General features: G+C 43.9%; 1 protein-coding gene across 1 annotated transcript; it reads right to left on the bottom strand.

Moving 5' to 3' along the window:
* Positions 1-2,468: 2,468 nt before the first annotated feature.
* LOC138444053 (seminal ribonuclease-like) lies at positions 2,469-24,119 on the bottom strand. Its single transcript, XM_070292481.1, is given in 3 exon segments — positions 2,469-2,728; positions 2,731-2,945; positions 23,749-24,119. Coding segments are annotated over 3 exon segments (846 nt in total).
* Positions 24,120-25,517: the final 1,398 nt, after the last annotated feature.

Below are 25,517 nucleotides of genomic sequence, written 5' to 3'. Positions count from 1 at the left end.
GGGTTTTGTTTCAGCTTAGAGCGTCAACTCTAAAGCGCCACAGTGGCTCAGACCGTAAAGTGTCTGCCTGCAGTGCAGGAGACCTGGGTTCGATCCCTGGGTTGGGAAGATCCCCTGGAGAAGAAATGGCAATCAACTCCAGTACTCTTGACTGGAAAACCCCATGGATGGAGGAGCCTGGTAGGCTACAGTCCATGGGGTCGCCAAGAGTCAGATATGACTAAGCGACTACAGTTACCTTACCTTACCTTAGAGTGTTAACACATCTCACTGCTAGTGAAACAAAAGCACATTCTTCTAACCAAAGGCCCTTATTTACCAATCCATGGAGGGATATCTGGGCCAGCCTCAGTGACTGTTGGCATTTCACAGACAAAACCCTGAAAGCTCAGGCTTGACTTCACCTACTTTCTAGTTCATTTTTCTAAAACTTTTCTCAAAGTGATCAAATTGTGAAATGGATGACTGTTCCAGAATTTTCTATTATTTATTTTATAAAAATGGTTTTTATTTTTCACTTTCTGCCAGATTCCAGAGATGACAACACAGTTTGACTCAGTGAGTGGTGTCCACCAGTGTAGCAATATTGTTGCAGGGCAATCCCTCCCATCAGAAGGATCTTAGAAGAATCACAGGATATAGTAGTCATTTCTGTCTTTATACAGATGCCCATCTTCACAGTTAGCACCTCAATTTTAAGATTAATCTGCCTGAATTAGTCTCCTGGAAGAGGTTAGTACTCCTTTATTTGTAGGACAGCAATACTGTCTCCACAGAAGAGAAACCTCTGGTTTTTGTTGGTGGTGGTGTTTGGTTTTTTTGGTCCCACCATGTGGCCTCTTAGTTCCCCAACCAAGGAGGGAACACTGCCCCCTGCAGTGGAAAAGTGGATCCCAAAGATGGAGGCTCACATGGTCCCCTGGCCCAGAACATGCAGAGAACCAGTAGCCAGGGCTGGTGACTCTACAGAGTAGATGCAGCAAAATTCCAAGTGAGAGTTTGAACCTCCACTAAAGTGCTCTCTTAGCTCTAGCTGAGCAGGATTAATGGAACTTCCAGTTTGAAAGCAAGAGTTAAATGAACTTAGGAAAAATTCTATCTAAAGAAAATAGATCTAGAAACAGTTTCCCTTTTTTTCCCCTCCTCCATCCTCACTGTAAGGAGTGAGATCCCTACTGCCACTGAATCAGCTGTCCTCCCCTCACACCACAGACTCCAAGGTTAAGCACTCACTTTACCTAAAAACACACAATTGATTCCACTATTTATAAATGCAGTACACAGGATGACAGCACTGGTTAAATTGGTTGACAGCAGGATCCCTCTCTAGTTCTGTGACCTTGTCTAGAGCAGATGCAAGTGTGCACAGAGGATCATATGAAAGGATTACCTGCTGACAGAAGCCGAGTCTAGTCTTTTCAATGATGTAAGCAAGGGTTGCGGAGAACTGAGTAGCCTCACAGACAGGTGCACGGGGAACCTGTGACAGCTACCAACAATTCAGGCAAAGAAAGCTCTGACTCCACAGCTTTCCGTGAAGGAGGGAGACTGGGGGATTTCCCCCTTGTAGCAGACTCCAATAGTGGAAGGAGCAACACCTGAGTGGCCAGGACACCCGGGGTCTGGTCTCAGTCAGACGCTAACTAACAGATGCCAGGTGCAGGTCACTTAACCTCTCTAGGACTCAGGGTGCCCTCCTGTAAAAGGCAGGGGTTTCATTAGGTCAGGGATGGCCGATGGATGACACAAACACCCTCCCCTCCCTCAAGCCTTTGGTGGAGACCACTGCTCCATCACATCACTGTTTAGGCATTTTTCTACAGCATTCTAGGTAGGCATTTCCACTTAGAGTTGGTCCACAAGCTGAAATCTACTTATCATCCCCTCATTTGGTGATCTCTGAAGTCCTTTCTAGCCTCTGAAAGGAGAGTTCCAAGTTTCCAAGTAAGAGAGAAGCATCTTTCTCATTTGGCAATAGCTCCTCAACAAAAGGAAAATGGGGACGTCCCTGGTGGCCCTGCCTGTCAGTGCAGGGGATATGAGTTCGATCTGGGTCAGGAAGATTCCACATGCCCTGGAGCAGCTAAGCCTATGCACCACAACCACGGAAGCCCTCATGCACCGGGACAGCATCAGTAATTCAGGTGGTTGCAAGTGTGTTTTATTGAAAGTAGCAGTGATTAGGTTAACATGGGTCCCATATTACAACCCACTCCTCACCCCACAAACTACACAGGGGCAAGCCTCAGGCCAGGGGAGCAAGTGTATGTTGGATAAGAGCCCTAACTAGCTTGAGTTATTGCCCTCATGCCAGGGAAACATGGGTGTGTGTGTGTGTGGTGGGGGTTGCAGGGATAAAAGCCTTAACTACCTTGAGTTGTTGCCCTCAGGGCAAGGAAACACGAGGGAGAGGCAGATGCCTTTGTGATGAAGTGGTGCATCTCACTACTCTGGCCTCAGGTGGAGACCTACACTGAAGCATCGAAGTGGACTGACACGTACGGTTTTCCCTCACAAGCCACTATGATGCGTTTCTCCGCCCGGGTGGTCTTGTAGGCGCAGTTGGGGTACTTGGAGCTGCTGGTCTCACGGCAGTCTGCGATGCGCATGGCGGAGTTGCTCTGGTAGCAGTTGATCTGCCCATTCTTGCAGGCGACTTTCTTCTGGGAGCACACGGCCTTGACATCGGCCAGGGACTCGTGCACAAAGGTGTTCACTGGCTTGCATTTCCCTGAGTCATCTTCCTGCAGAACATCATCAGGTTGCAGTAGTTGGAGTTGCTGCTGGGGGAGCTGCCAGAGTGCATGTGCTGCTGCTCGAACTTGGCAGCTGCAGATTCCTTGCCCAGGGAAGGCTGGACCTGCAGCAGCAGCAGCACCAGGACCAGCAGTGGCAACACGACTGGAGACTTCAGAGCCGTGATGACCTCACTCCCCTCGAGGAATCTGAATGAGAAAAGGGGGAGATGAGGAAAAGCATCGCCTTAGAAAGAGAACCCCAGCTCCCACCTGCAGCCTCCCTGGCTTGCAGTCAACCAGAAAGATGTCCGTCCTCCTAAGAGTTTTTCTAAGTAAGGAGACACTCACATATACTCTTCCCACAAACACTTGACTCCCACTTCCTACAGAGGGGTCGTCCTCCTCATTAGGTGGTGACCTCAGAAATGACCTAAAATCCTAGCAGTCTTGTCTTTGAATATAGAAGGTCTTTTTATATGAAATATATTTGGAAAATAAAATACACTCATGCAGCTCATTAGGTGATCCTTATGAATAAACCACTAAATAAATAAGCCAGATTTTGAGTAAGACAAGTTGTACCCCTGAAATAACCACCCAGTATTCACCCAGGATCACAGTTGATGGAGTCCTCTTGTCCTCCATCACAGGGAAGCTCAGCTCCTGTCTTTTGTCTTACACCACACCATAAAGGACACCATTGTGTTCCTAAAAGAGATTTGAGCCACCCCAGCCAGGGTGCTGCCCCTTCTCCAGCCTCATGGGTTCTCTGCAGCCTGCATGCTCCATTCCTGACCCCAGCTCTACCCACCACTCATGTCTGCCCAGCCTGATTTTTAGGCTAGTCTCAGTCATTCTGGAACCCCCTTCTCAAACCCTCAAGCAGAAGCAGCCTCTGAAACCAACTATTGGGCTTCTTACCTAAGTCTCTAGCTTGGTCTCTGAGAGAGAAAGCAGTTTCTGCAATCAGTCTATCCCAGGGACGTGGACCTTACACAAATTAAAAGGGGGGTTGGGTTTGAAGAAGAGCAGGGTGGGAGGAACATCTTGGTCTCGGTCCGCAGGAAAACAAGGTCATGTTAGGAAGGGATTGGGAATTGCCCAGGGCACCCTCTTTGGGGGCTGCTAGGGAGAGTGAGCCTTTGCCAATAAGAACCTTTCTTTCTATAAGCAGCAGAGAAAGCCACTATAGCACTGATGCTTGAACCCCAACCAAGTCTTTGTTCTGCACTAAATAGCCCTTGCTGCTGCTGCTAAGTCGCTTCAGTTGCGTCCAACTCTGCGACCCCATAGATGGCAGCCCAGCAGGCTCCCCCATCCCTGGGATCCTCCAGGCAAGAATACTGGAGTGGGTTGCCATTTCCTTCTCCAATGCATGAAACTGAAAAGTGAAAGTGAAGTCACTCAGTCGTGTCCGACTCCTAGCGACCCCGTGGACTGCAGCCCACCAGGCTCCTCTGTCCATGGGATTTGCCAGGCAAGAGTACTGGAGTGGGTTGCCATGATTTTACCAAAAGGCACATCACATATGATCACAGGAAGGGGAGAAAAAGGAAGGTCCTTTCTCTCCCCACAAGTCCTGGAGCTGCTTTGGCCAGAATTCCACATCTCCCACCAGCACCTCTGCAAGGGGAAAGGCAAGAGGTGTCCAGTTGCCCCCAGCTGGAAGGATTCCTAGATCTGGAGAAGGGATGAGTACCTGAACACGGAGGAGAAGGAAGCCTCTGTGTGACTCACCCAGTTCTGGCCACTTCTATACTCCTGAGCTGATGAAGAAGGGTGTGTGGCCGATCTTATCTACAGTGACCTATCCTTCCATAGGCCAGAGTGGAGGAGAGGAACTTGAGAAAAGCCAATGCAAAATCTCCTTTAGAGAAGAAATAGAGAACATCATATTTCTTGGCAATAGACTTTCCTCCCAGAAAGAGACCTGTATTTGCTGGAAGACAATTTTATTTTTATTATTTACTTTAATATAGTTGATTTACATTATGGTGTTAGTTTTAGGTGTATAACAACGTGACTCAGACATATATGTGTATATATATATATACATATATATATTCTTTACCACTAATGCCACCTGGGAAGCACACACACACACACACATTTGTTGTTATTGTTGTTGTATATTCACTAAGCCATGTCCAACTCTTCTGCGATCCCATGGTCTATAGCCTGCCAGGGTCCTCTGTCTATGTGATTTCCCAGTCAAGAATACTGGAGTTGGTGCCATTTCCTCCTCCAGGGTATCTTTCCATCCCAGGGATTGAATTTGCATCTCCGACATTGCAGGCTGGTTGTTTACCACAAAGTCACCAGGGAAACCCCCTACTAATATATATGTAGGGAGCTATATGGTAAGAATCTGAAGGACTTTCCTGGTGGCTCAGACGGTAAAGCGTCTTGCTTACAATGCGGGAGACCTGGGTTCGATCCCTGGGTCAGGAAGATCCTCTGGAGAAGGAAATGGCAACCCACTCCAGTACTCTTGCCTGGAAAATCCCATGGACAGTGGAGCATGGTGGGCTACAGTCCACGGGGTCACAGAGAGTTGGACACGACTGAGCGATATATATATTTAAAAAAATATGGTAAGAATCTGCCTGCCAGTGCAAGAGACGGGTTGGATCCCTGGGTCAGGAAGATCCCCTGGAGTAGGAAATGACACCCCACTCCAGTATTCTTGTCTGAAAAATTCCATGGGCAAAGGAGCCTGGCAGGCTAGAGTCCATGGTGTTGCAAAGAGTTGGACACGACTGACCACATACACATATATATGTCTATATTGCAAAGTTACAAAATATTCACAACCTAAAAGTTGAGAGCTAAGTTTCATTCAGTAGAAATATTTAGGACTTCAAGCCCAGGAGAGAGTATCTCAAGTAACCCTGAGAGAACTACTCTGAGGAGGCGAGGGGAGGAGCCAGGTTGTACAGTTTTGCAGCAAAGGGCAGGTAGTGTGAACAGGAAAAGATTATTGTTAATTAAAGAAAACTGGATGTCCCAAGTTAAGGAATTTAGTGCTTTTCTATGTATAGGAAGATTCAGAGTGGGCTCACTGACATCATTCCTTTCATAAGCATCTCAGCTATCCTGGGCCAGAATCCTGTGTTGTTCACATCCTGAGTTCCTTCCAGGCTCACCATAGGGAGTAGCTGCAGTCTGATGGATGCCAGACTGCAGTTATTCTTCTCTTTGCTGGGTGCACTTAAGGCTCACCAGCTCACATTGGGGAGCTAAAATCACTGGTGACTGTGACATCCATGTTTACTAAAATATTTCATTTCTCGATATGTAAATATGTATACATTTTGCAGGGAGAAGTCAAGTCTGAATCCATGTTGAAACTGTTTCTTTGACTTGCTTTTGTTATTATAACCATACATAAAGGCCTGCCTCAGAGAATCATGCCCCTCTGCCTGACTGTTAAAATAAAGTGCCTTGTTCAGAACCTGTATACCTGGCAGGAAGGAAGAAATTAACACATCGCCCTGCCTGAGACTTGCCATTCTAGAAACTCTTGCAAAATTAATGGCCTTTTTACTTTGTTTATTCACCTTCCCCCATCTCTGATCCATAAAGAAACCTGACATCCAGACCAAAGGAAGATAATTATTTTGAGACATTAGTCAGCCATCTTCTCAGTCAGCCAACTTTTCAAATAAAGTCATATTCTTTGACTCAATGCCTCATCTCTTGGATTCACTGGCCTGTCATGCAGTGAGCTGGATGAAGCACAAACTGGATTCAGGATTGCCAGGGAGAAATATCAATAACCTCAGATATGCAGATGACACCACTCTTATGGCAGAAAGTGAAGAAGAGCTAAAGAGCCTCTTGATGAAAGTGAAAGAGGAGAGTGAAAAGTTGGCTTAAAACTCATCATTCAGAAAACTAAGATCATGGCATCTGGTCCCATCACTTCATGGCAAACAGATGGGGAAACAATGAAAATGGTGGGAGACTTTATTTTGGGGGGCTCCAAAATCACTGCAGATGGTGACTGCAGCCATGAAATTAAAAGACAGTTGCTCCTTGGAAGAAAAGCTATGACCAACTGAGACAGCATATTCAAAAGCAGAGACATTACTTTGCCAACAAAGGTCCATCTAGTCAAAGCTATGGTTTTTCCAGTAGTCATGTATGGATGTGAGAGTTGGACTATAAAGAAAGCTGAGCACCAAAGGATTGATGCTTTGAACTGTGGTGTTGGAGCAGATGCTTGAGAGTCCCTTGGACTGGAAGAAGATCCAACCAGTCCATCCTAAAGGAAATCAGTCCTGAATTTCTTTGGAAGGACTGATGTTGAAGCTGAAACTCCCATACTTTGGCCACCTGATGTGAAGAACTGAATCACTAAAACAGACCCTGATGCTGGGAAAGATTGAAAGTGGGAGGAGAAGGGGACAATAGAGGATGAGATGGTTGGATGGCATCACTGACTCAATGAACATGAGTCTGAGAAAGCTCCAGGAGTTGGTGATGGACAGGGAAGCCTAGCATGCTGCAGCCCATGGGGTCACAAAGAGTAGGACATGACTGAGTGACTGAACTGAATTGAACTTAGTGTGTGTGGTGGGGGGGGGGGGGTAGCGGGAAGCAAATAGGGATTCTACAGGAAATAAATGAGATTTTAAGGGAATAAATGGGATGGAAACTAATTTGTGATAATGTCTGTCTATGCAAATGTGAGTGGTCTATCTTTTCCCAGGCTGTAAAACTCCCATAAGTGGATTTATAGCAACTTTATCCTCAGAAGATTCTGCTTTTATTCAGATACGAGATGCTCCAAAAAAGTTTCTTTCTGCATCTGCTGGGTCTCAAATATCTTGTTTAAAATAACCTTCAGAAAAAAAATAACCTTCAGAAAATAAATAACCTTCATATCATCCCTGCAGATCTGAATGGGTACCCACACTAACCAGTTTAGAATTTGATCTTTAATTCATTCATTCAACAATGGGAGTAGAGAAATAAGTTAGAGGACCTGCCCTAAAAGGGCCTCATAGGATGTTTTGCATCCCTCAGGTGAATCCCACCGAAGTGTTGGGAATGGCTGCATGAAAATGGTCACTCCTGTGGCACTTTTTCATTGCCAGAAGACTTTCAAGGAGTTGGTCCAACAAGAAGATTTCAGGGTCACAGTTCAAGTATGAGCAAGCTTTCTAAAGCCCAAGGAAGATTCTTCAATAGCCTACCGTGTAGATATCCCTAAGTATTGTTACCAAAAAGTGGAGTTCGGCAGCTCACTGCCCAAGAAGCGTTAAAGAGGCCCAGGTTGGTGAAAGGAAAGTCTGTTCTGTTGCCAACGCTGGCAACTGAAGGGTGGGGAGGGCAGACATCTGTCTAAAGGCCCGACTCCCCCACTGTCAATCAGTGGGCAGGAACCTTTATAGGCTGAAGGTGAGGGCTACCTGTAGAAACATTTATGCTGTCAAGGATATAATTGGGCCAACTGATAAATTTGTATACAAAAACAGGAAGCAAACTAATATAGGGGTACTGTGTTTTGCTTCCTTTTACCTCCTTAACTTCTCTTATGATAGATGTTCACTATAATTAACTTCTTTGACAATTATTTACTGGGTATCTACTACACACTAGTTCTTATTACCACACAGAGATGAGACACAGTATCTGCCCTCAAGGCACTTACAGTTCTATAGGGGGAACCAAACTATTACAAAAAGTTTTCATGTGCAAGGAGCCTAAGGAAAGGAAGAGGAATTGTTCCAAGGAGGGCTCCGCGGAGTAGCTGACCTTTAAACTGAGACTTGGAATGTGTGTAGGTGTTCACAGGTGGACAGGTCTCCCTGTGATACACAGCTGAGAGAGCGTGGATGGCACAGGAAAGGAATCTGTATAGCCTCCAGGTCCGCGACTCCAGACTTTTGCATGAGTGTCACGAGCCTCAGGCTGCGCCATGGAGACAGCTGAAACGCACACAAAAGAGAGGAGCAGGCAGGTGACCTCAGGAGACTGAAACCTTTGCTGGAGAAACTACAGTGAGGGTAGGGGTTCAGGGTTTGCACCAGGCAGAGAAATGAGAAGGAAGCCTTGATATTGATCAGGAACATGTAAAGGTCTGTGAGATCCGTAGGGTTCAATGAATCCATCCTGAGAACAAGCCATCAGGCATTTGGGCAGGCTGAACCCAGTAGTCATGCACCTAGAGAGGGCTGACTGCTCTCTGCACAGATAGGTTGATTAGACCACGATAAATGATGCCAATAAAGAAGAAAATTAGACCACTGATAGAGAAAGGGGAAATCAAATGGAAGTTCTTTATTCTATCAGTGATCTCTCATTGCCATTAATGTATGGGATAATTGATTAATTTAGAGATTGGTCTACCTCTTCCTCTTTTTTTGCAGAAAGGAAACCTACATAGAAAACTAATGAAATGAGTTTCAACATCTATCCTCAGTAATCCAGCAGACCACTTCACATCCCTTCTTGGCAGCTCGGTAATAATGTTGTTAAATCTCTGTGCTTGCATTCTGCTTGCTCTCTCTCTCTCTCTTTGGCCAAGAACTATGATCTTAGTTCCTTCACCAGGGATGAATCCTGTGCCTTCTGCAGTGAGAGCATGGAGCCCTAAACACTGGACTGTCAGGGAATTTCCTATGTTCTTACTACTTATGAGAAAGTAACATCTGAATAGAATTCATCATTGCTTAATACAGTCTGTCGCGTGGCTGCTGCTGGTATTTCAATGAATACTCCTCACAACTGCCACTGACGTTAGAAATGTTAGCATGGTCCTCCATGGAATGTATCACTCAACTTCTCTGTCTAGTAATGAGACTCATTACATCACTCTTTCCTCTGAAGAAGGACCTCAGAAACTCATAGATACACTCCCAATTTTGAGGGTCCCTGTGGAGAGAGACCTCCTCAGCTGCTGTGCACTAGTTTGGGTCAGATCTTGCATAGCTCCTTTTTGTGAGCTGATCACTAATTCATTCCAATGATAGTCTGCAGTCAACATTATCTCCTTCTTTAAGAAATTGGGGATTTCTCTCTATCATTTTCCTGAGGCCAAGCCAACTCTGTGACAGGAAATCTATTCCCTGGAGAATCTCCTGCTAACCCTTCTGCTGACTATTCGATTATGTACGTCTCCTCTTTTCATATTTTCTTCATCATCTAACACCCACTGACTTCACCTCAGCCTCATGGGTCTCTGCAGGCACCTGAAAGATACGAAGACTTTGCCTGGCTCGGACTTCTGCACTTTCTGCATGAAATGTTCTTTTATATTTCAGGTTATATATCAGGTTTCAGTTTAAATTTCTCTTCATTAGAGGTTCTTTTCTGACCACCCTCTCTATAGTCCTTGTCTTAGGGCCTCCAGATGGCTACAACAAAATTCCACAGACTGGGCGGCTTATGAACAACAGAAATTCATCTCTCATGGTCCTAAAGGCTGGGAAGTCTGATATCATGGCACCAGCACCTTTGATGTCTAGGGAGAACCTGCTTTCTGGTTCATAGATAGCTCTTTTTGCCAGCGTTTTCTTTATGAAAAGTGAAAGTGAAGTCACTCAGTCATGTCCAACTCTTTGCAATCCCATGGACAGTAGTCCAGGCTCCTCCATCCATGGAATTTTCTAGGCAAGAGTACTGGAGTGGGTTGCTATTTCCTTCTCCAGGGGATCTTCCCAACCCAGGGATCAGACCCAGTAGCACATACGTCAGTGCTACTCTGTCAATTTGCCCACCCTCCTCTTCCCCTTGCTGTGTCCAAGCAAGAGGTGCTGCTCTCTATGTCAGCACCTCTATTCCTGCTCTGCAAGTGGGTTCATCAGTACCATTTTTCTAGATTCCATATATATGCATTAATATGACTCAATCAAGGCTTGATTATATAACTACTTAAAATATTCTCTTGCTAAACTAGAGGTAGGTGCTTGAAAGTCAGGAATTATATCTAATTCACATAAACACAATAGCGTACATGAATCCCACAATTAAAATAGTTCAAACCATTCAGTAATAGGTAGAACTAACAGAGGGTTTTTTGTTTGCTTGCTTTGCTTTGTTTTTTCAATCATTACACAAGCCTCACTAGGCTTGGCAGTCTTAGAAATCTGAGTTTTTCTTATTATCTCCCTGTGCCACCCCCATCCCCACCACACACATATTTTAATGTGCTGATTCATTCCTGCCCTAAAAGAAGTTAGTTTTCTAAGGGGAAAATATCCTTACCTTTCGTTCAAGAGAAGAAAAAGACACAGAAATTTTTATCAGAAAAGTGAAGATTATACACCCACTCTTTACAAAAGAGTAGATCTGGGGCAAATGTCTTTTTCTAAAACTTTCCCTGGACGTGAAATGCGAAAGGGCAGAATGAGTGGGTATCTGTTGGGAGTTCCCATATAGAGGCCCTTCTGGCTATGGAACCTTAGAGAGACACTTTCTGGACTCAGAATGCTCAGCGGCATCAGAGAATAGATGTACATTAAGAAAGAAGGGTTTCTCAAATCTTCCTTCTGCAACTTCATTCACAAGCCCCCTCAGTTCAGACTCTTCCATCGTTCCAACAATCCGCATCGCACAAGCCTGAGGCTTTTATGAGGAAAAGTGTGGGAATAAGTTCTCGCATTTATCCTGGAGAAGGAAGGCTACAGGAAGTTTCTTCCTGCTTTTTGTAGGTCCTTGGGCCATCAAGGCAAATGGCAGGACCTTTCCATCAGTATTTGAAAGCTTCTATCTGGCAAGGCTCTGTGACCTATGGGCACCATCAGTTCTTTTCAGAACTGTGACTCTCCCTGATTTTCAGGTTTACTGCCTACTGGGACCAAGACTACAGTGACACTTAAGAGCAAACATGAGAAGGTAAAGACTCCCAGCACCCAAAGGAGACCATAAAATATTTCAAGAGCGTTTTCCAAAATTTATCAGGAGCCATGGGGAAAGGGGACAAACACGTGGGGATAAAGAACAAGTGAAGTGAAGTGAAAGTCACTCAGTCGTGTCCAGCTTTTTGTGACCCCATGGACTATACAGTCCATGGAACTCTCTAGGCCAGAATACTGGAGTGGGTAGCCTTTCCCTTCTCCAGGGGATCTTTCCAACCCAGGGATTTAACCCAGGTCTCCCGCATTGCAGGCAGATTGTTTGCCAGCTGAGCCACAAGGGAAGCCCCTTATAAGAGCTTTTCATATTCTAACATGTATTGCAAATATCTTAGAACCAACTATGATAAGCAGATTTCTTCAACTCTCCTCAACCCACAGGAACTACTCTTTCTCCCCAGAAAAGCATCTGATCAGACTACTGTTTCTCCAGTACCGAGCTTCTAAAGTACAAAGTGATTAGAGATCCTTACAAGTCACTATCAAGACAACAAAAAGCAAAAGAAATGAAAGTCAAAGAGAGAAATGGCTTTATTTACTCTTACTTCCTCTGAATGCACTTAACAATGGTTTCAGTTATAAAGTCTTAACCTGTAACCATTGACTAATATGAATCAGCAAACGTGTTTGATCCCTTAGAGCACCGTTCCAATCTTCCTTGATCATCTAAGATAAAGGAGGAATTAAAGATCTTTGAGATAAATTATTCAGGAGAAGAAAAGAAATGCAAACCAGATGTATTACAAGTGATGGTTCCATTTTTAACTCCCCTGGATGGTTCTACTTTTTAGATATTCCTCTCTAAAGCCTTGTTAACCCATAGGAACTGAGCATTAATGTGGATTACAATCAAACATTCCATCACAGCACCAGTTTTCAGAGGATCCATAATCTAATCACATTTGCCAACTTTCCCTCTGTCACGTCCCTATTTGACTGTCAGTCACACAGAAACACCTGAGTTAGGCCCCTGAGTAAAAGAAAAAGCTGGTGTTTTTCAAAATATATTGAGCCGGCTAAAGAGCTTGTTCCCAAGGAGAGGCACCAGGAGTCCAGAGTAAAATGCCCAGTTGATTCAGGCTGATGCTAAAATTCTAGAAGAGCCAACCCAGTGGAAAGGCAGATGCGTGTGTCGCTCCTGACTCTTTCTGACCCCATGGACTTTAGCACTCCAGTCTTCTCTGTCCTCTGAATTTTCCTGGCAAGAATGCTGGAATGCGTTACCATCTCCTTCTCCAGAGGATCGTCCAGACCCAGGGATCAAACCCGCTTTTCTTGTGTCTCCTGCATTGGCAGTGGGCTCTTTACCACCGTGCCACCTCAGAAAGCAGGTACCACTGGCTGTATTGGTCAGATGGTAATGTTTGCATGAACAGTGAAGACAAGGCTCCTGTCTACAGCCAAAGGGGCTAGGAAACGAGCCAGCTCTCGATGGGATAGCGCTGGTGAGACATATGAATCTCTGGGGTTCCAGTCATGGTTCCGATCCTAGAGGATAGCTAGTGTTCAAAGCAGAAAACCCAGACAGATGATCACTGAGATCATAACAGAAGGTAGGATAACATATGACTGGTAGAATATTCTGACCCATATATTTAGTGACTTTTAGCAAACTCAGTGTTTGGGAGGACAGGACGTCCTTCCATTCATCCATCAAACATTTCTGAGCATGGACTCTGTGCTGGTATTGGGGATTCAAAGACACACCAGTCCCAGGGAGCCCCCAGCAGATGTGACCACTCATCTGTCTCCATGCCTGGCCAACTTTCCGCCCTGGGGGGGAGAAAGAGAAGCTTCTAGAAATTTCACTTTCTCATGAAGTCTTCACTTGTCTTCCCTTATACCCCTACCCTTTCCTCCTGCTTTTTTCTCCTTCTTGACTCCTTTCCTGCCTTCAGATGTTCCATACCCCTGTCACCATGAACTTACCTAACTCCAGGTGTCTGGTATCCTGGTTGAGGTTGACTGACTGACAAGTTTATTTCCTCTGGGCACTCAGTTCAGTGCACATTGGCGTGTGCGTTTGCATATGCATGTGTATGTATGGACACGTGTGCGTGTGCATGTGGTTTGAGGTAAGACTGTCTCTCTAGTTGGACAGGAATATAGGGAAATTCATTTCCATAAATAAATGTAGAAGTCTGCCTTGTGTCAAACACAGATCTAAGTACAGAGGATAACTGTACAAATATGCATGGACCTTTCTCCTAATGGTTTCTCAATTAAGCTGAAGCTGAGGGTCTGGATATGACAGACCTAATGAGAGTGTATTTTCCATAGAATAATGGGCAGACCCTGTAGTTACCGTTCTCTGTCCCTACATAAGAGAAATTTCTTTATTTTTTTCATAAACGTTTAAGGGTGAAAATACACCAAATCTGACAATAACTTTAAACAACGTTGCTTAAAAGAGCTAATGTCATTTACTTTTTCACAGGTATAATGTTGATTCCATCACATAATGTGATATCTGCATTCAGTTCAGTTCAGTCACTCAGTCGTGTCTGATTCTGTGCGACCCCATGAATTGCAGCACGCCAGGCCTCCCTGTCCATTACCAACTCCCGGAGTTCACACAAACTCACATCCATCGAGTCAGTGATGCCATCCAGCCATCTCACCCTCTGTCGTCCCCTTTTGCCCCTGCTCCCAATCCCTCCCAGGGTCAGAGTCTTTTCCAATGAGTCAACTCTTTGCATGAGGTGGCCAAAAGTCCTGGAGTTTCAGCTTTAGCATCATTCCTTCCAAAGAAATCCCAGGGCTGATCTCCTTCAGAATGGACTGGTTGGATCTCCTTGCAATCCAAGGGACTCTCAAGAGTCTTCTCCAACACCACAGTTCAAAAGCATTCATTCTTCGGCGCTCTGCCTTCTTCACAGTCCAACTCTCACATCCATACATGACTACTGGAAAAACCATAGCCTTGACTAGATGGACCTTTGTTGGCAAAGTAATGTCTCTGCTTTTTAATATGCTCTCTATGTTGCTCATAACTTTCCTTCCAAGGAGTAAGCATCTTTTAATTTCATGGCTGCAATCCCCATCTGCAGTGATTTTGGAGCCCCAAAAAATAAAGTCTGACACTGTTTCCATATTTGCATAGATGGTTTTATTTCCCATATAGCCATGGGAGTTGTAAAGGAAGGCAGTCTGGATTGGGCCCCTGTTCTTTCATTTGTTAAGCAAGAGCTTAACAAATTCCCTTCCTTTTTGCGGTGCTTGAAAGACTTAGTCTGCAAGGACCCCTCTGCAGCTAATACATGCTGCTCTGGGGTGATTCAGAAGAAGGTACAAGAGCTTGGCTTGAGGTCACACAGCTTTAAAGTATCAGGGCATTTCATGAAACTTTTTTAAATTTTTTATTTACTTATTATTTTATTTTGGGGCTGCATTGGTTTTTTGTTTTTTGTTTTTTGGTTTTTTTTTGCTGCGCGAGGGCTTGCTCCAGTGGCAGTGAGCAGGAGTTACTTTCTAGCAGTCATGCATGGACTTCTTACTGCACTGGCTTCTCTGGTGGCAGAGCACAGGCTCTAGGGCCTGGGCTTCAGTACTTGTGGCTCTCCGGCTCTAGAAGGTAAGCTCTGTAGTTGTGGTGCACAGGCTTATTTGTACCCTGTCTTGTGGAAACTTCCTGGGCCAGGGATGGAACCATTGTCCCCTGCTTTGGCGGGTGGATTCCTGACCACTGAGCCACCAGGGAAATCCTTTATGGAACTTTTAATTATACCTCTATCCGTATTCACACAAAGCTCCTGCTTTCTTTCTGACCTCAAACTTTGCCTTTTTTTTTTTTTTTTTTAAGAAACAATGTCAGGAGACCAAGGGAGAAGTCAATTCTTCTAAGAAAAACTATTGTTGCATCAAAATAGTGATTCCCTGAATGCTGTGTGTTACCAATCAGTCTTCTGAAGGACAACAAAGGGGCAATTGCAGTTATTCCCAGGGCAAAGCACTTTACCTGGAGGATTCTTAGGAGAAAGGGGTATTGACCCCATAAAAAGTAGTCGAGAATTCTCTGAGCATCCCTGGGATTCCAAATACTCCCCCATCAATATCACGTACCTGAGAAGTCCAAGATTCTAGACAAAGGCGCAGTCCCCACTGCAGCAAGCAGAGGGCTGGAAAGAACCTCAAAATGTCTGATTTAAGGGACAACTATTGTAAATGACATTTAAAATTTTTTCTAGTTAAAGAAGTAACATATATTCAATAAAGAAATGTGAGAAAATTTGGAAAAATCTCAAATCTAGTCAGCTGTAATCTCACCAACCAAAAGGCAAATGTGTGGTATGTTCTGCTTTTGCACTCAGCAAAATAAAAGGAATGTTTTCCACTCCCATATAGTTTCTCCTAGGGTGGACTTTATAGAGCTATAGTTTGCCATCCTACATTGGTACCATCACTTGTTTAACCTTTCTCCTACTGCTGAGTATTTCAGTTACTTTCCCTTCTCAGGACAGCAGCCTGACAGTTCATAGCTGTTTGAAATGTTGCCCTCAGAGGTGGTGGCCTTTCCTGATGAGCTCTCTCAAGTGCACCTGATGAGAAAGATAGGGACTCATTCTCCTTGAAGTTCTTGATTTTTGTTTCAGTTTAGAGTGTTAACAACATACCTCACTGCTGGTGAAACAAAAATACATGCTTTTCTAACCTAAGTCTCTTATTTACCAACCCATGGAGGGAGATGTGGGCTAGACTCAATGACTGTTGGCATTTCACAGACAAAACCCTGAAAGTGCAGGATGGATGGAGCAAAAGAACCCTGGACTTACTATGTGCTTGCCGATGTCATCTACTTTCAATTTCATTTTTTTTTTAAACTTTTCTCAAGGTGTTGTTCAGTCACTCAGTCATGTCCAACTCCTTGTGACCCCATGGACTCCAGAACTCCAGGTTTCCCCTGTCCTTCACTGTCTCCCAGAGTTTGCTCAAACTCATGTCCATTGAGTCGGTGATGCTATCCAATCATCTCATCCTCTGTCATCCCCTTTTCCTCCTGCCTTTAATCTTTCCTAGCAGGGGGTCTCTGCCAATGAGTCAGCTCTTTGCATCAGGTGACCAAAGTATTGGAGTTTCAGCTTCAGCATCAGTCCTTCCAATGAATATTCAAGATTGATTTCCTTTAGGATTGACTGCTTTGATCTCCTTGCAGTCCAAGGGACTCTGAAGAGTCTTCTCCAACACTACAGTTTGAAAACATCACTTCTTCAGTGTTCAGCCTTCTTTATGGTCCAACTTTCACATCCATACATAACTACTGGAAAAACCATAGCTTTGACTATATGGACCCTTGTCGGCAAAATGATGTCTCTGCTTTTTAATATGTTGTCTAGGTTTGTCATAGTTTTTCTTCCAAGGAAGACGCATCTTTTAATTTCATGCCTGCAGTCAACATGTGCAATGATTTTGGAGCCCAAGAAAATAAGTCTGTCACTGTTTCCATTGTTCACCCATCTATTTGCCATGGAGTGATGGGACCAGATGCCATGATCATAGATTTTTGAATGTTGAGTTTTAAGCCAGCTTTTTTACTCTGCTCTTTCACTTTCATCAAGAGGCTCTTAGTTCTTCATTTTCTGCCATAAGGGTGGTGTCATCTGCATATCAAAGGTTGTTGATATTTCTCCCTGCAATCTTGATTCCAACTTGGACTTCATCTAGCCTGGCATTTCACGTGATCTACTCTGCATATAATTTAACAAGCAGGGTGACAATATATAGCCGTGATATACTCCTTTCCCAATATGGAACCAGTCTGTTGTTCCACGTCAGGTTCTAACTGTTCTTTCTTGACCTGCGTGCAGGTTTCTCAGAAGACAGGTAAGGTGGTCTGGTAGTCCCATCTCTTTTAAGAATTTTCCAAAGTTTGTTTTGGTCCACACAGTCAAAGGCTTTAGCACAGTCAATGAAGCAGAAATAGATATTTTTCTGGAATTCCCTTGCTTTCCCTATGATTCAGCTTAACCATCTGGAAGTTTTCAGTTCACTTGCTAATGAAGCCTAGCATGGAGAATTTTGAGCATTTGTACTTTGCTAGCATGTGAAATGAGTGCAATTGTATGGTACTTTGAACATTGTTTGGCATTGCCCTTCTTTGGGACTGTAATGAAAACTGAACTTTTCCAGTCCTGTGGTCACTGCTGAGTTTGAGTGCAGCACTTTAACGGCATCATCTTTTAGGATTTGAAATAGCTCAGCTGGAATTCTATCACCTCCATTAACTTTGCTCGTAGTGATGCTCCCTAAAGCCCACTTGACTTTGCACTGTAGGATGTCTGGCTCTAGGACAGTGACCACACTATCGTGGTTATCCCAGTCATTAAGACCTTTTTTGTATAGTTCTTCTGTGTATTCTTGCCACCTCTTCTTAATCTTTTCTGCTTCTGTTAGCTCCATACTATTTCTGTCCTTTACTGTGCCCATGCTTTGCATGAAATTCTCCCTTGATAGCTCTAATTTTCTTAAAGAGATTTCCAATTCTATTGTTTTCCTCTATTTCTTTGCACTGTTCACTTAAGAAGGGTCTCATCTCTCCTTGTTTTTCTTCAGAACTCTGCATTCAGATGGGTATCTTTCCTTTTCTTCTCTGCCTTTCACTTCTCTTCTTTTCTCAGCTATTGGTAAGACCTCCTCAGACAACTATTTTGACTTTTTGTGTTTCTTTTTCTTGAGGATGGTTTTGATCACTGCCTCCTGTACAATGTTACAACCCCTGTCCATGGTTCTTCAGGCACTCTATCAGATCTAATCCCTTGAATCTCTTTGTCCCTTCCGCTGTATAATCACAACGGATTTGATTTAAGTCATATCTGACTGTCCTAGTGGTTTTCCCTGTTTTCTTCAATATAAGTCTGAATTTTGCAATAAGGAGCTCATGATCTGAGCCATACTCAGCTCCCAATGAGCATATTACCAAATGGATGACTGTTTTGAAATTTTCTACTACCTTTTTTTTTTAATGGTCTTTATTTTCACTTTCTGCCAGATTCCAGAGATGACAGCAGAGCTTGACTCAGTGGGTGGTGTCCTGCAATGTAGAGACATTCTTGTAGGGCACATTCCTCCCATTGGAAGGAAGTACTCCTTGTGTTATTTTTCTCTGATTGGTGAGTCACTGCTCTAAGTCACTCACATCCCATCACCTTGCTTCCTTTAGGTTAGTGACAGGGAGCAGAGGGCTAACTCAGTTTCCTTTAAGGAATCTGGTGAACACAGGCTGTGGTCTCCAGTTGATGAAACAACTGAGTAACAAAAGAAAGTGACAATGATGGAACATAGCAAAGAATATTTAACATATGAATAATAGGAATTTCTGAAAGTGAAACATATGCAAAGAAGCCAATACTAAAAGCTATAACTCAGTAAAACAACTGAAAGTTTAAAAAGATTTGTGAGTGCAAAATGAAAGTGAATACACTATAACTGAGAATATCAAAGTAAAATGACCAAGACCAAGACATAGTGTAGTGAAATGGCAATATTAATTAAAAAGAAAAAAATCATTTGGGCAGCTAGAAATAAATGTGACTTATATAGAAAAAAATTTAAGATAGTCAAGGGAAAAAATTTTAAAGCAAGAATTTTATTTATTTTTAGAATTTGTTTTTAATTTGGAGGCAGTTTTACTGTTCAACGTTTATTAGAAGGGTAAAATAACTATGTTTTCAGAGCTTCTATTTTAGAAAATAAACTCACTCTTTTATAGACAACAAAACCCAGTATTTTAGAGTTATAACTCAAAACTTTCAAAGTTATTTCCATGGCCTGTTCTCAGCAGTTAACATATGTAATTATAATTTCCAGTGTCCTTCATTTCTGGGTAGGTTCCTGTTTCCACCTGGTATCATTTTTCCCCTGCCTTAAGGACTTCCTTCAAGCAATGAATTTTTAGCTTTTGTATGTTTGAGAAAGTCTTTGTTTAATAAGTCTAATAAAATGACAGCTCTCATAAGATTTATCAATTTTAAAAGGTATAAATAAATGTCAGAATAGAAATAAGATGTAAATAGAGATGCTACAAATATTTTTTGAAAAAGAATGTGAATAAATTTGTGCCAATATACTTAAGTATTTTCAATGAAATGGATAAATTCCTAGAAGAAAAAACAACTTACCAAATATTATCTTAAGAAAAACTAGAGATATCACTTTTTTGTGAAATCCTAAAAATAAGACAAATGAATGTATATGCAAACCAAAACAGACTCACAGATATAGAGCACAAATTTGTGGTTAGGGAAGGAGGGTAAGGACAAATTATGGGTATGGGATTAACAGACACCAACTATCATGTATAAAATAGGTAAGCAACAAGGATATACTGTGCAGCACAGGGAATTAAGGCCACTATCTTGTAATAACCTATAACAGTATAATCTGAAAAAATACTGAATCACTATTCTGCACACCTGAAACTAATATTGTAAATCAACTATACCTCAATTTTAAAAAAGATGAACTAGAAAACCCAGCATGTCTGTAGTCATTAAAGAAATTGAAATAGAAGCTTAAGATAGTATTAAAGAAAATATCAGGGCCAGATGGCCTTTACAGATGAGTTCTGTAAATAATAAAATAACATATAATTCCAGTCATAGAAAATAGAGAAAGAAGGGATAGTCCTCAACTCATTTCTGAAGGTGAACACAGAATCTGGATACCAAAATCAAACAAGACAGTAACAAAAATTTTTCTGACCAATTTCATTCATGAATATAAAATTTTTTAAAAATCTTTAAATATTAGCAAGTTAAATTCTGTTGAAAACATTTTTATAGCAAGTATTAAGTAAGGAAGGTCACAAAAGACTATCACACCACTACAGGTCCTGACTTCAGGGAAAAAGATGGAAAATAAGAGCATCCAGTTTTGTCACCATGATCCCATGAGGCTGAAACCCCCACATCAGTTTACACTGTGAGCACCTACCCAGTCAGTCCATGGATGGCTGCCTAGAGTCAAGGGCCCTCCTCTGATGCAAAGCCCTGTTGCCGTTTCTATGGAGTCTCACAGAACATGGTCAACTATCGCTGCTCTTATGGGTAGAAGCACTTCCTTCAGAAGGGGATTGTGTGTGTGTGTGTGTGTGCACACACATACATACATATGATGGGCTTCCCTGGTGGTTCAGGGGTAAAGAATGCGCCTGCCAATGCAGGAGACACAGGAGACACAGGTTCAATCCCTGGGTCGGGAAGATCCCCTGGAGAAGGAAATGGCAACCTGCTCCAGTGTTCTTGTCTGGGAAATTCCATGGATAGAAGAGCCAGGCTGGCTACAGTCCACGGGGTCTCAAAAGAGTCAGACAACTCAGTGACTAAACAACAACATATATAAAATACATATATATATATATATGTATCCATTATATTTAAAAATATAATTATATATAATGAAATATATACAATGGATTCCAAGAAAGACAGACTTTTTTTTCCAAGGCAGCCAAACTGCAAAGCTTATAACTCAGATGTTCTGTACAGATCTTCCTTTATACCTAATGGCACTAGGATGTTAAATACTAAGAAGCACAAGAGCAGGAAAGTTATAGTAAACTCATAAATCTCTGGGGGTTTTTTGAAAGTTAGTTTGTATTAATATTTATGCTGGCTGAATTTTCTATTTAATCATCTGTTATCCTCCATTCCTGTGTGGGTAACCAAGAAACTTCCAACCCATCTCTCCCCATCTTGAGAGGAACCCAGAAAGAAGCCTTGGTCTCTGCTTGACCCCAGGACAATATACAGGCTAGACTTACTTCTTTCCTGATATATCATGTGAAATGCAGGGCTGGATGAAGTACAAGCTGGAATAAGATTGCCAGGAGAAATATCAATAACCTCAAATATGCAGATGACACCACCCTTATGGCAGAAAGCAAAGAAGAACTAAAAAGCCTCTTGATGAAAGTGAAAAAGGAGAATGGAAAAGTTGGCTTAAAAATCAACATTCAGAAAACTAAGATCATGGCATCCACCTCCATCACTTCATGGCAAATAGATGGGGAAACAATGGAAACGATGAGAGACTTTTTTTTTTTTTTTTTTGGCTCCAAAATCACTGCAGATGTTGACTGCAGCCATGAAATTAAAAGACAGTTGCTCCTCGGAAGAAAAGCTATGACCAACCTAGACAGCATATTAAAAAGCAGAGACATTACATTGCCAACAAAGGTCCATCTAGCCAAGGCTATGGTTTTCTCAGTAGTCATGTATGGATGTGAGAGTTGGACTGTAAAGAAAGCTGAGAGCCGAAAAATTGATGCTTTTGAACTATGGTGTTGGAGAAGACTCTTGAGAGTCCCTTGGACTGCAAGGAGATCCAACAAGTCTATCCTAAAGGAAATCAGTCCTGGGTACTCATTGGAGGACTGATGCTGAAGCTGAAACTCCAATACTTCGGCCACCTGATGCAAAGAACTGACTCATTTGAAAAGACCCTGATGCTGGGAAAGATTGAAGGTGGTAGGAGAAGGGGACAACAGGGGATGAAATGGTTGGATGGCATCACCAACGCGATGGACATGAGTTTGAGTAAGCTCCAGGAGTTGGTGATGTTCAGGGAAGCCTGGCGTGCTGCAGTCCATGGGATCGCAGAGTCGGACACGGCTGAGCGACTGAACTGACTGACTGACCCCGGGACTGGGGTGGCTCGGCGCCCCCTGCGGGCCAGTTGAGGCGGCCGAGGCCACCGGCAGGAGACGCCGAAGGGGCTGCGCGGTATGCAGTCGCCCGGCTCGGCCACCTCTCCTCCAGGCAGCGGCTCCTTCACGGGCTGTGTCCCGCGCATCAGCTATTTGTTTCTGTAAAGGAAGTGGAGTAGTCCCGAATCCCCTCCGCAGGGACCCATTGGGAAGAAAGGAGCTGAAGGTCCGGCAGGAGGACCCTGCGAGCCCGGCCGCTAGGGGCTGCTCTTGGCCTGCGCCATCGGGAGTTCCTTTTAGAGTTGCCTGTGGCATCCGGTCTCATCACTTCATGGGAAATAGATGGGGAAACAGTGGAAATAGTGTCAGACTTTATTTTGGGGGGCTCCAAAGTCACTGCAGATGGGGATTGCAGCCATGAAATTAAAAGACGCTTACTCCTTGGAAGAAAAGTTATGATCAACCTAGATAGCATATTTAAAAGCAGAGACATTACTTTGCCGACTAAGGTCCGTCTAGTCAAGGCTATGGTTTTTCCAGTAGTCATGTATGAATGTGAGAGTTGGACTGTGAAGAAGGCTGAGCGCCGAAGAATTGATGCTTTTGAACTGTGGTGTTGGAGAAGACTCTTGAGAGTCCCTTGGACTGTAAGGAGATCCAACAAGTCCATTCTGAAGGAGATCAGCCCTGGAATTTCTTTGGAAGGAATGATGCTAAAGCTGAAACTCCAGTACTTTGGCCACCTCATGCGAAGAGTTGACTCATTGGAAAAGACTCTGATGCTGGGAGGGATTGGGGGCAGGAGGAGAAGGGGATGACAGAGGATGAGATGGCTGGATGGCATCACTGACTCGATGGACGTGAGTCTGAGTGAACTCCGGGAGTTGGTGATGGACAGGGAGGCCTGGCGTGCAGCAATTCATGGGGTCGCAAAGAGTCGGACACGAATGAGTGACTGAACTGTGAGCAAGTCAGCCCAGCCAGCCGGGCTTGTGTAGCTGCTCCATGGCAGCAAGGCTTTTCCAGGGTAGATGCCTTTTATGAGCTAAAAAGGCTTATTCCCTGCAACCTCCACCCCAACTCTCCCCATCCCTATCTTGTGCCACACCCAAAAACCTACACTATGGGGAGACTTTTCGGGCGGTCCAGTGGTTAAGACTCTGCTCCCAATACCGGGGCTCAGCTTCCATTCTTGCTGGGATAAATAAGATCCCACATGCCCTGCAGACCGCCCCACCCCCCAGCCCCCACCACTCCGACAAGAAGAAAAACAAGGGTTGGGTATGGAGTGAGGGTTTGGGGAGAGGATAGGAGAGAGAGATTCTAGTGACTAGGGAAAATAAGGGATCCTCAGGCAAGTGAAGAAGCATTTACAGGGAAGACTTTGGTAGAGCCTCAAAGCTCTGAAGGTGTAGAGTGCAATCGGCTTCCCATGTCAGAGCTGGGAAGAACCTAGCTATCCAGGTGAACAGGAGCACCATCCTTACAGCCCACACGTATGGGCCTGATGGAATCCTTCTTTTGGTAGTGGCAGTAGGGGGGCCGGGTTCCTGCCTTGGCAAAGCAGTCTGTGACACTGACGTCGTGAGAGCTGTTGTGGCAGCTCTGCAGGGAGCTGCTGCTGGTACAGGGCACAGCTGGAGTTGTGCAGAAATCTGCTATGGTGGCCAGATCCTCGTGAATGAAGGTGTTGATCTGCTTGCATCTACCCCTGTGGACCAGCCACCGTCGCCGCATCATCACTTCACAGTATCGGTGCTGTCCCCCAGGAACCCATGACCTGGGGTTATCTATGTGCCGTCTTGAGAAGGGCAGGCCTGGAGCGAAGACAGCTAGCTCCAGCAGGAGGAGGAGAAGGGTCCACATCAGATTCATGTTCCCTGTGAAAGCAGGTCAGGGAAGGGTGGGGTCAAGGAGCAGGCTATGGTCCCTTTCCCTCAAGATAACTATTTCTAAGAACTCTTGGCCCAAACACTTAATGTTCCTGATGGCCCCTGTTGTTTTATAGTCACTAAGTGTCCAACTCTTTTGTAACCCCCATGGACTATATAGCCCTCCAGGTTCCTCTTTTTATGGGATTGTCCAGGCAAGAATACTGGAGTGGATTGCCAGGGGAATCTTCACAACCCAGGGACCAAACCTGCATCTCTTGCATTGTAGACAGGCCCTTGGCTATGCTTACTCTGGTACTCACAGAAACTACTGTTCTCACATCCCCTTTCCACTTCACTGCCGCCCCCCCATCCCCACCCTTCTTTTCTCTGAGAAAGTGATGAGGAGAGAAGAGAAGGACTTGCCAAGAAAGAAGGTGCCTTTCACCCACTCACCCCTTAATGAGTCTAACTTTCCGGTGATTTTTCTCCTTACTCGAGTATTTAACCTAAAGACGTATATTTCTGAAGTGTTTGCATATATCAGCCTCCTGATTCCACAGCCTATGAATGAAGCAGGTGTCTCTGCCAAACCTTCCCTCCAGTGGGTGAGCTTAAAGGGTAATTGACAATCCATATGCCTTGCATCTTAGAAAATATTTCTACTTTCTTAAATTACTTATGACTGTTGTAAATTTTGTTTAAAAGAAAGTGGGTGTATTCAGTTCTAAGAGAGTGAACTTCATGTTTCCCTCTCAAAGTCCTCTGCCTCATGGAGGCAGGATACTCTGGCTTCTCTATGTATAAGGAGTAAGGACTGGGTGTCAGGTTCCTGTTTCTGAGTCTAATATGCCAATTCCTTTCTTGAATACCTGAGAGTCTCAAGGCAGGGCTTTTGCAGAGGAGATGACAGCCATGGAGACAGATATGTCCCTCTCAGCGGTGGATATTCCCAGCAGAAATGGAACCTTCATTGCCTTCCCTCTTTCCTCTAATCCTATAGGAATTATATTATGGACATTTTCTTCCCAGACTGTAAGGGGAAGGCCATTTAGAAAACTCTCAGGTCTGTCAATGATCTTAAACAGACTGCCTCATAGGACTCATTTCATGTTTACTATTTCACACCCAGAATCTTTATCAGCATCACACAGAGTACCTATGACATCACTACAAATATGAAGACAGAAACCTGTACTTTGGTGCCGGTCTTCCACAAACTTGCTCTTGGAGGTGGGCCAATCGCCTCATCCTACTCATCCCTAAAGTGAAGATTATAGACTAGAGATCTCTTTCAGTCCAGTCATTTTCTGGCTTTCAAGCCCTAATAAAGCATTGCTTGTGTGTATGAGTCCATGTGCGATTTTCTCTGTGTACCCTATTGGCTTATACATGTTCAGGT

Source organism: Ovis canadensis, chromosome 7, assembly GCF_042477335.2.
Source record: "Ovis canadensis isolate MfBH-ARS-UI-01 breed Bighorn chromosome 7, ARS-UI_OviCan_v2, whole genome shotgun sequence".
NCBI lineage: Eukaryota > Metazoa > Chordata > Mammalia > Artiodactyla > Bovidae > Ovis > Ovis canadensis.
The sequence above is the reverse complement of the archived record's forward strand: the minus strand, read 5'-3'. Positions and strand labels throughout refer to the sequence as shown.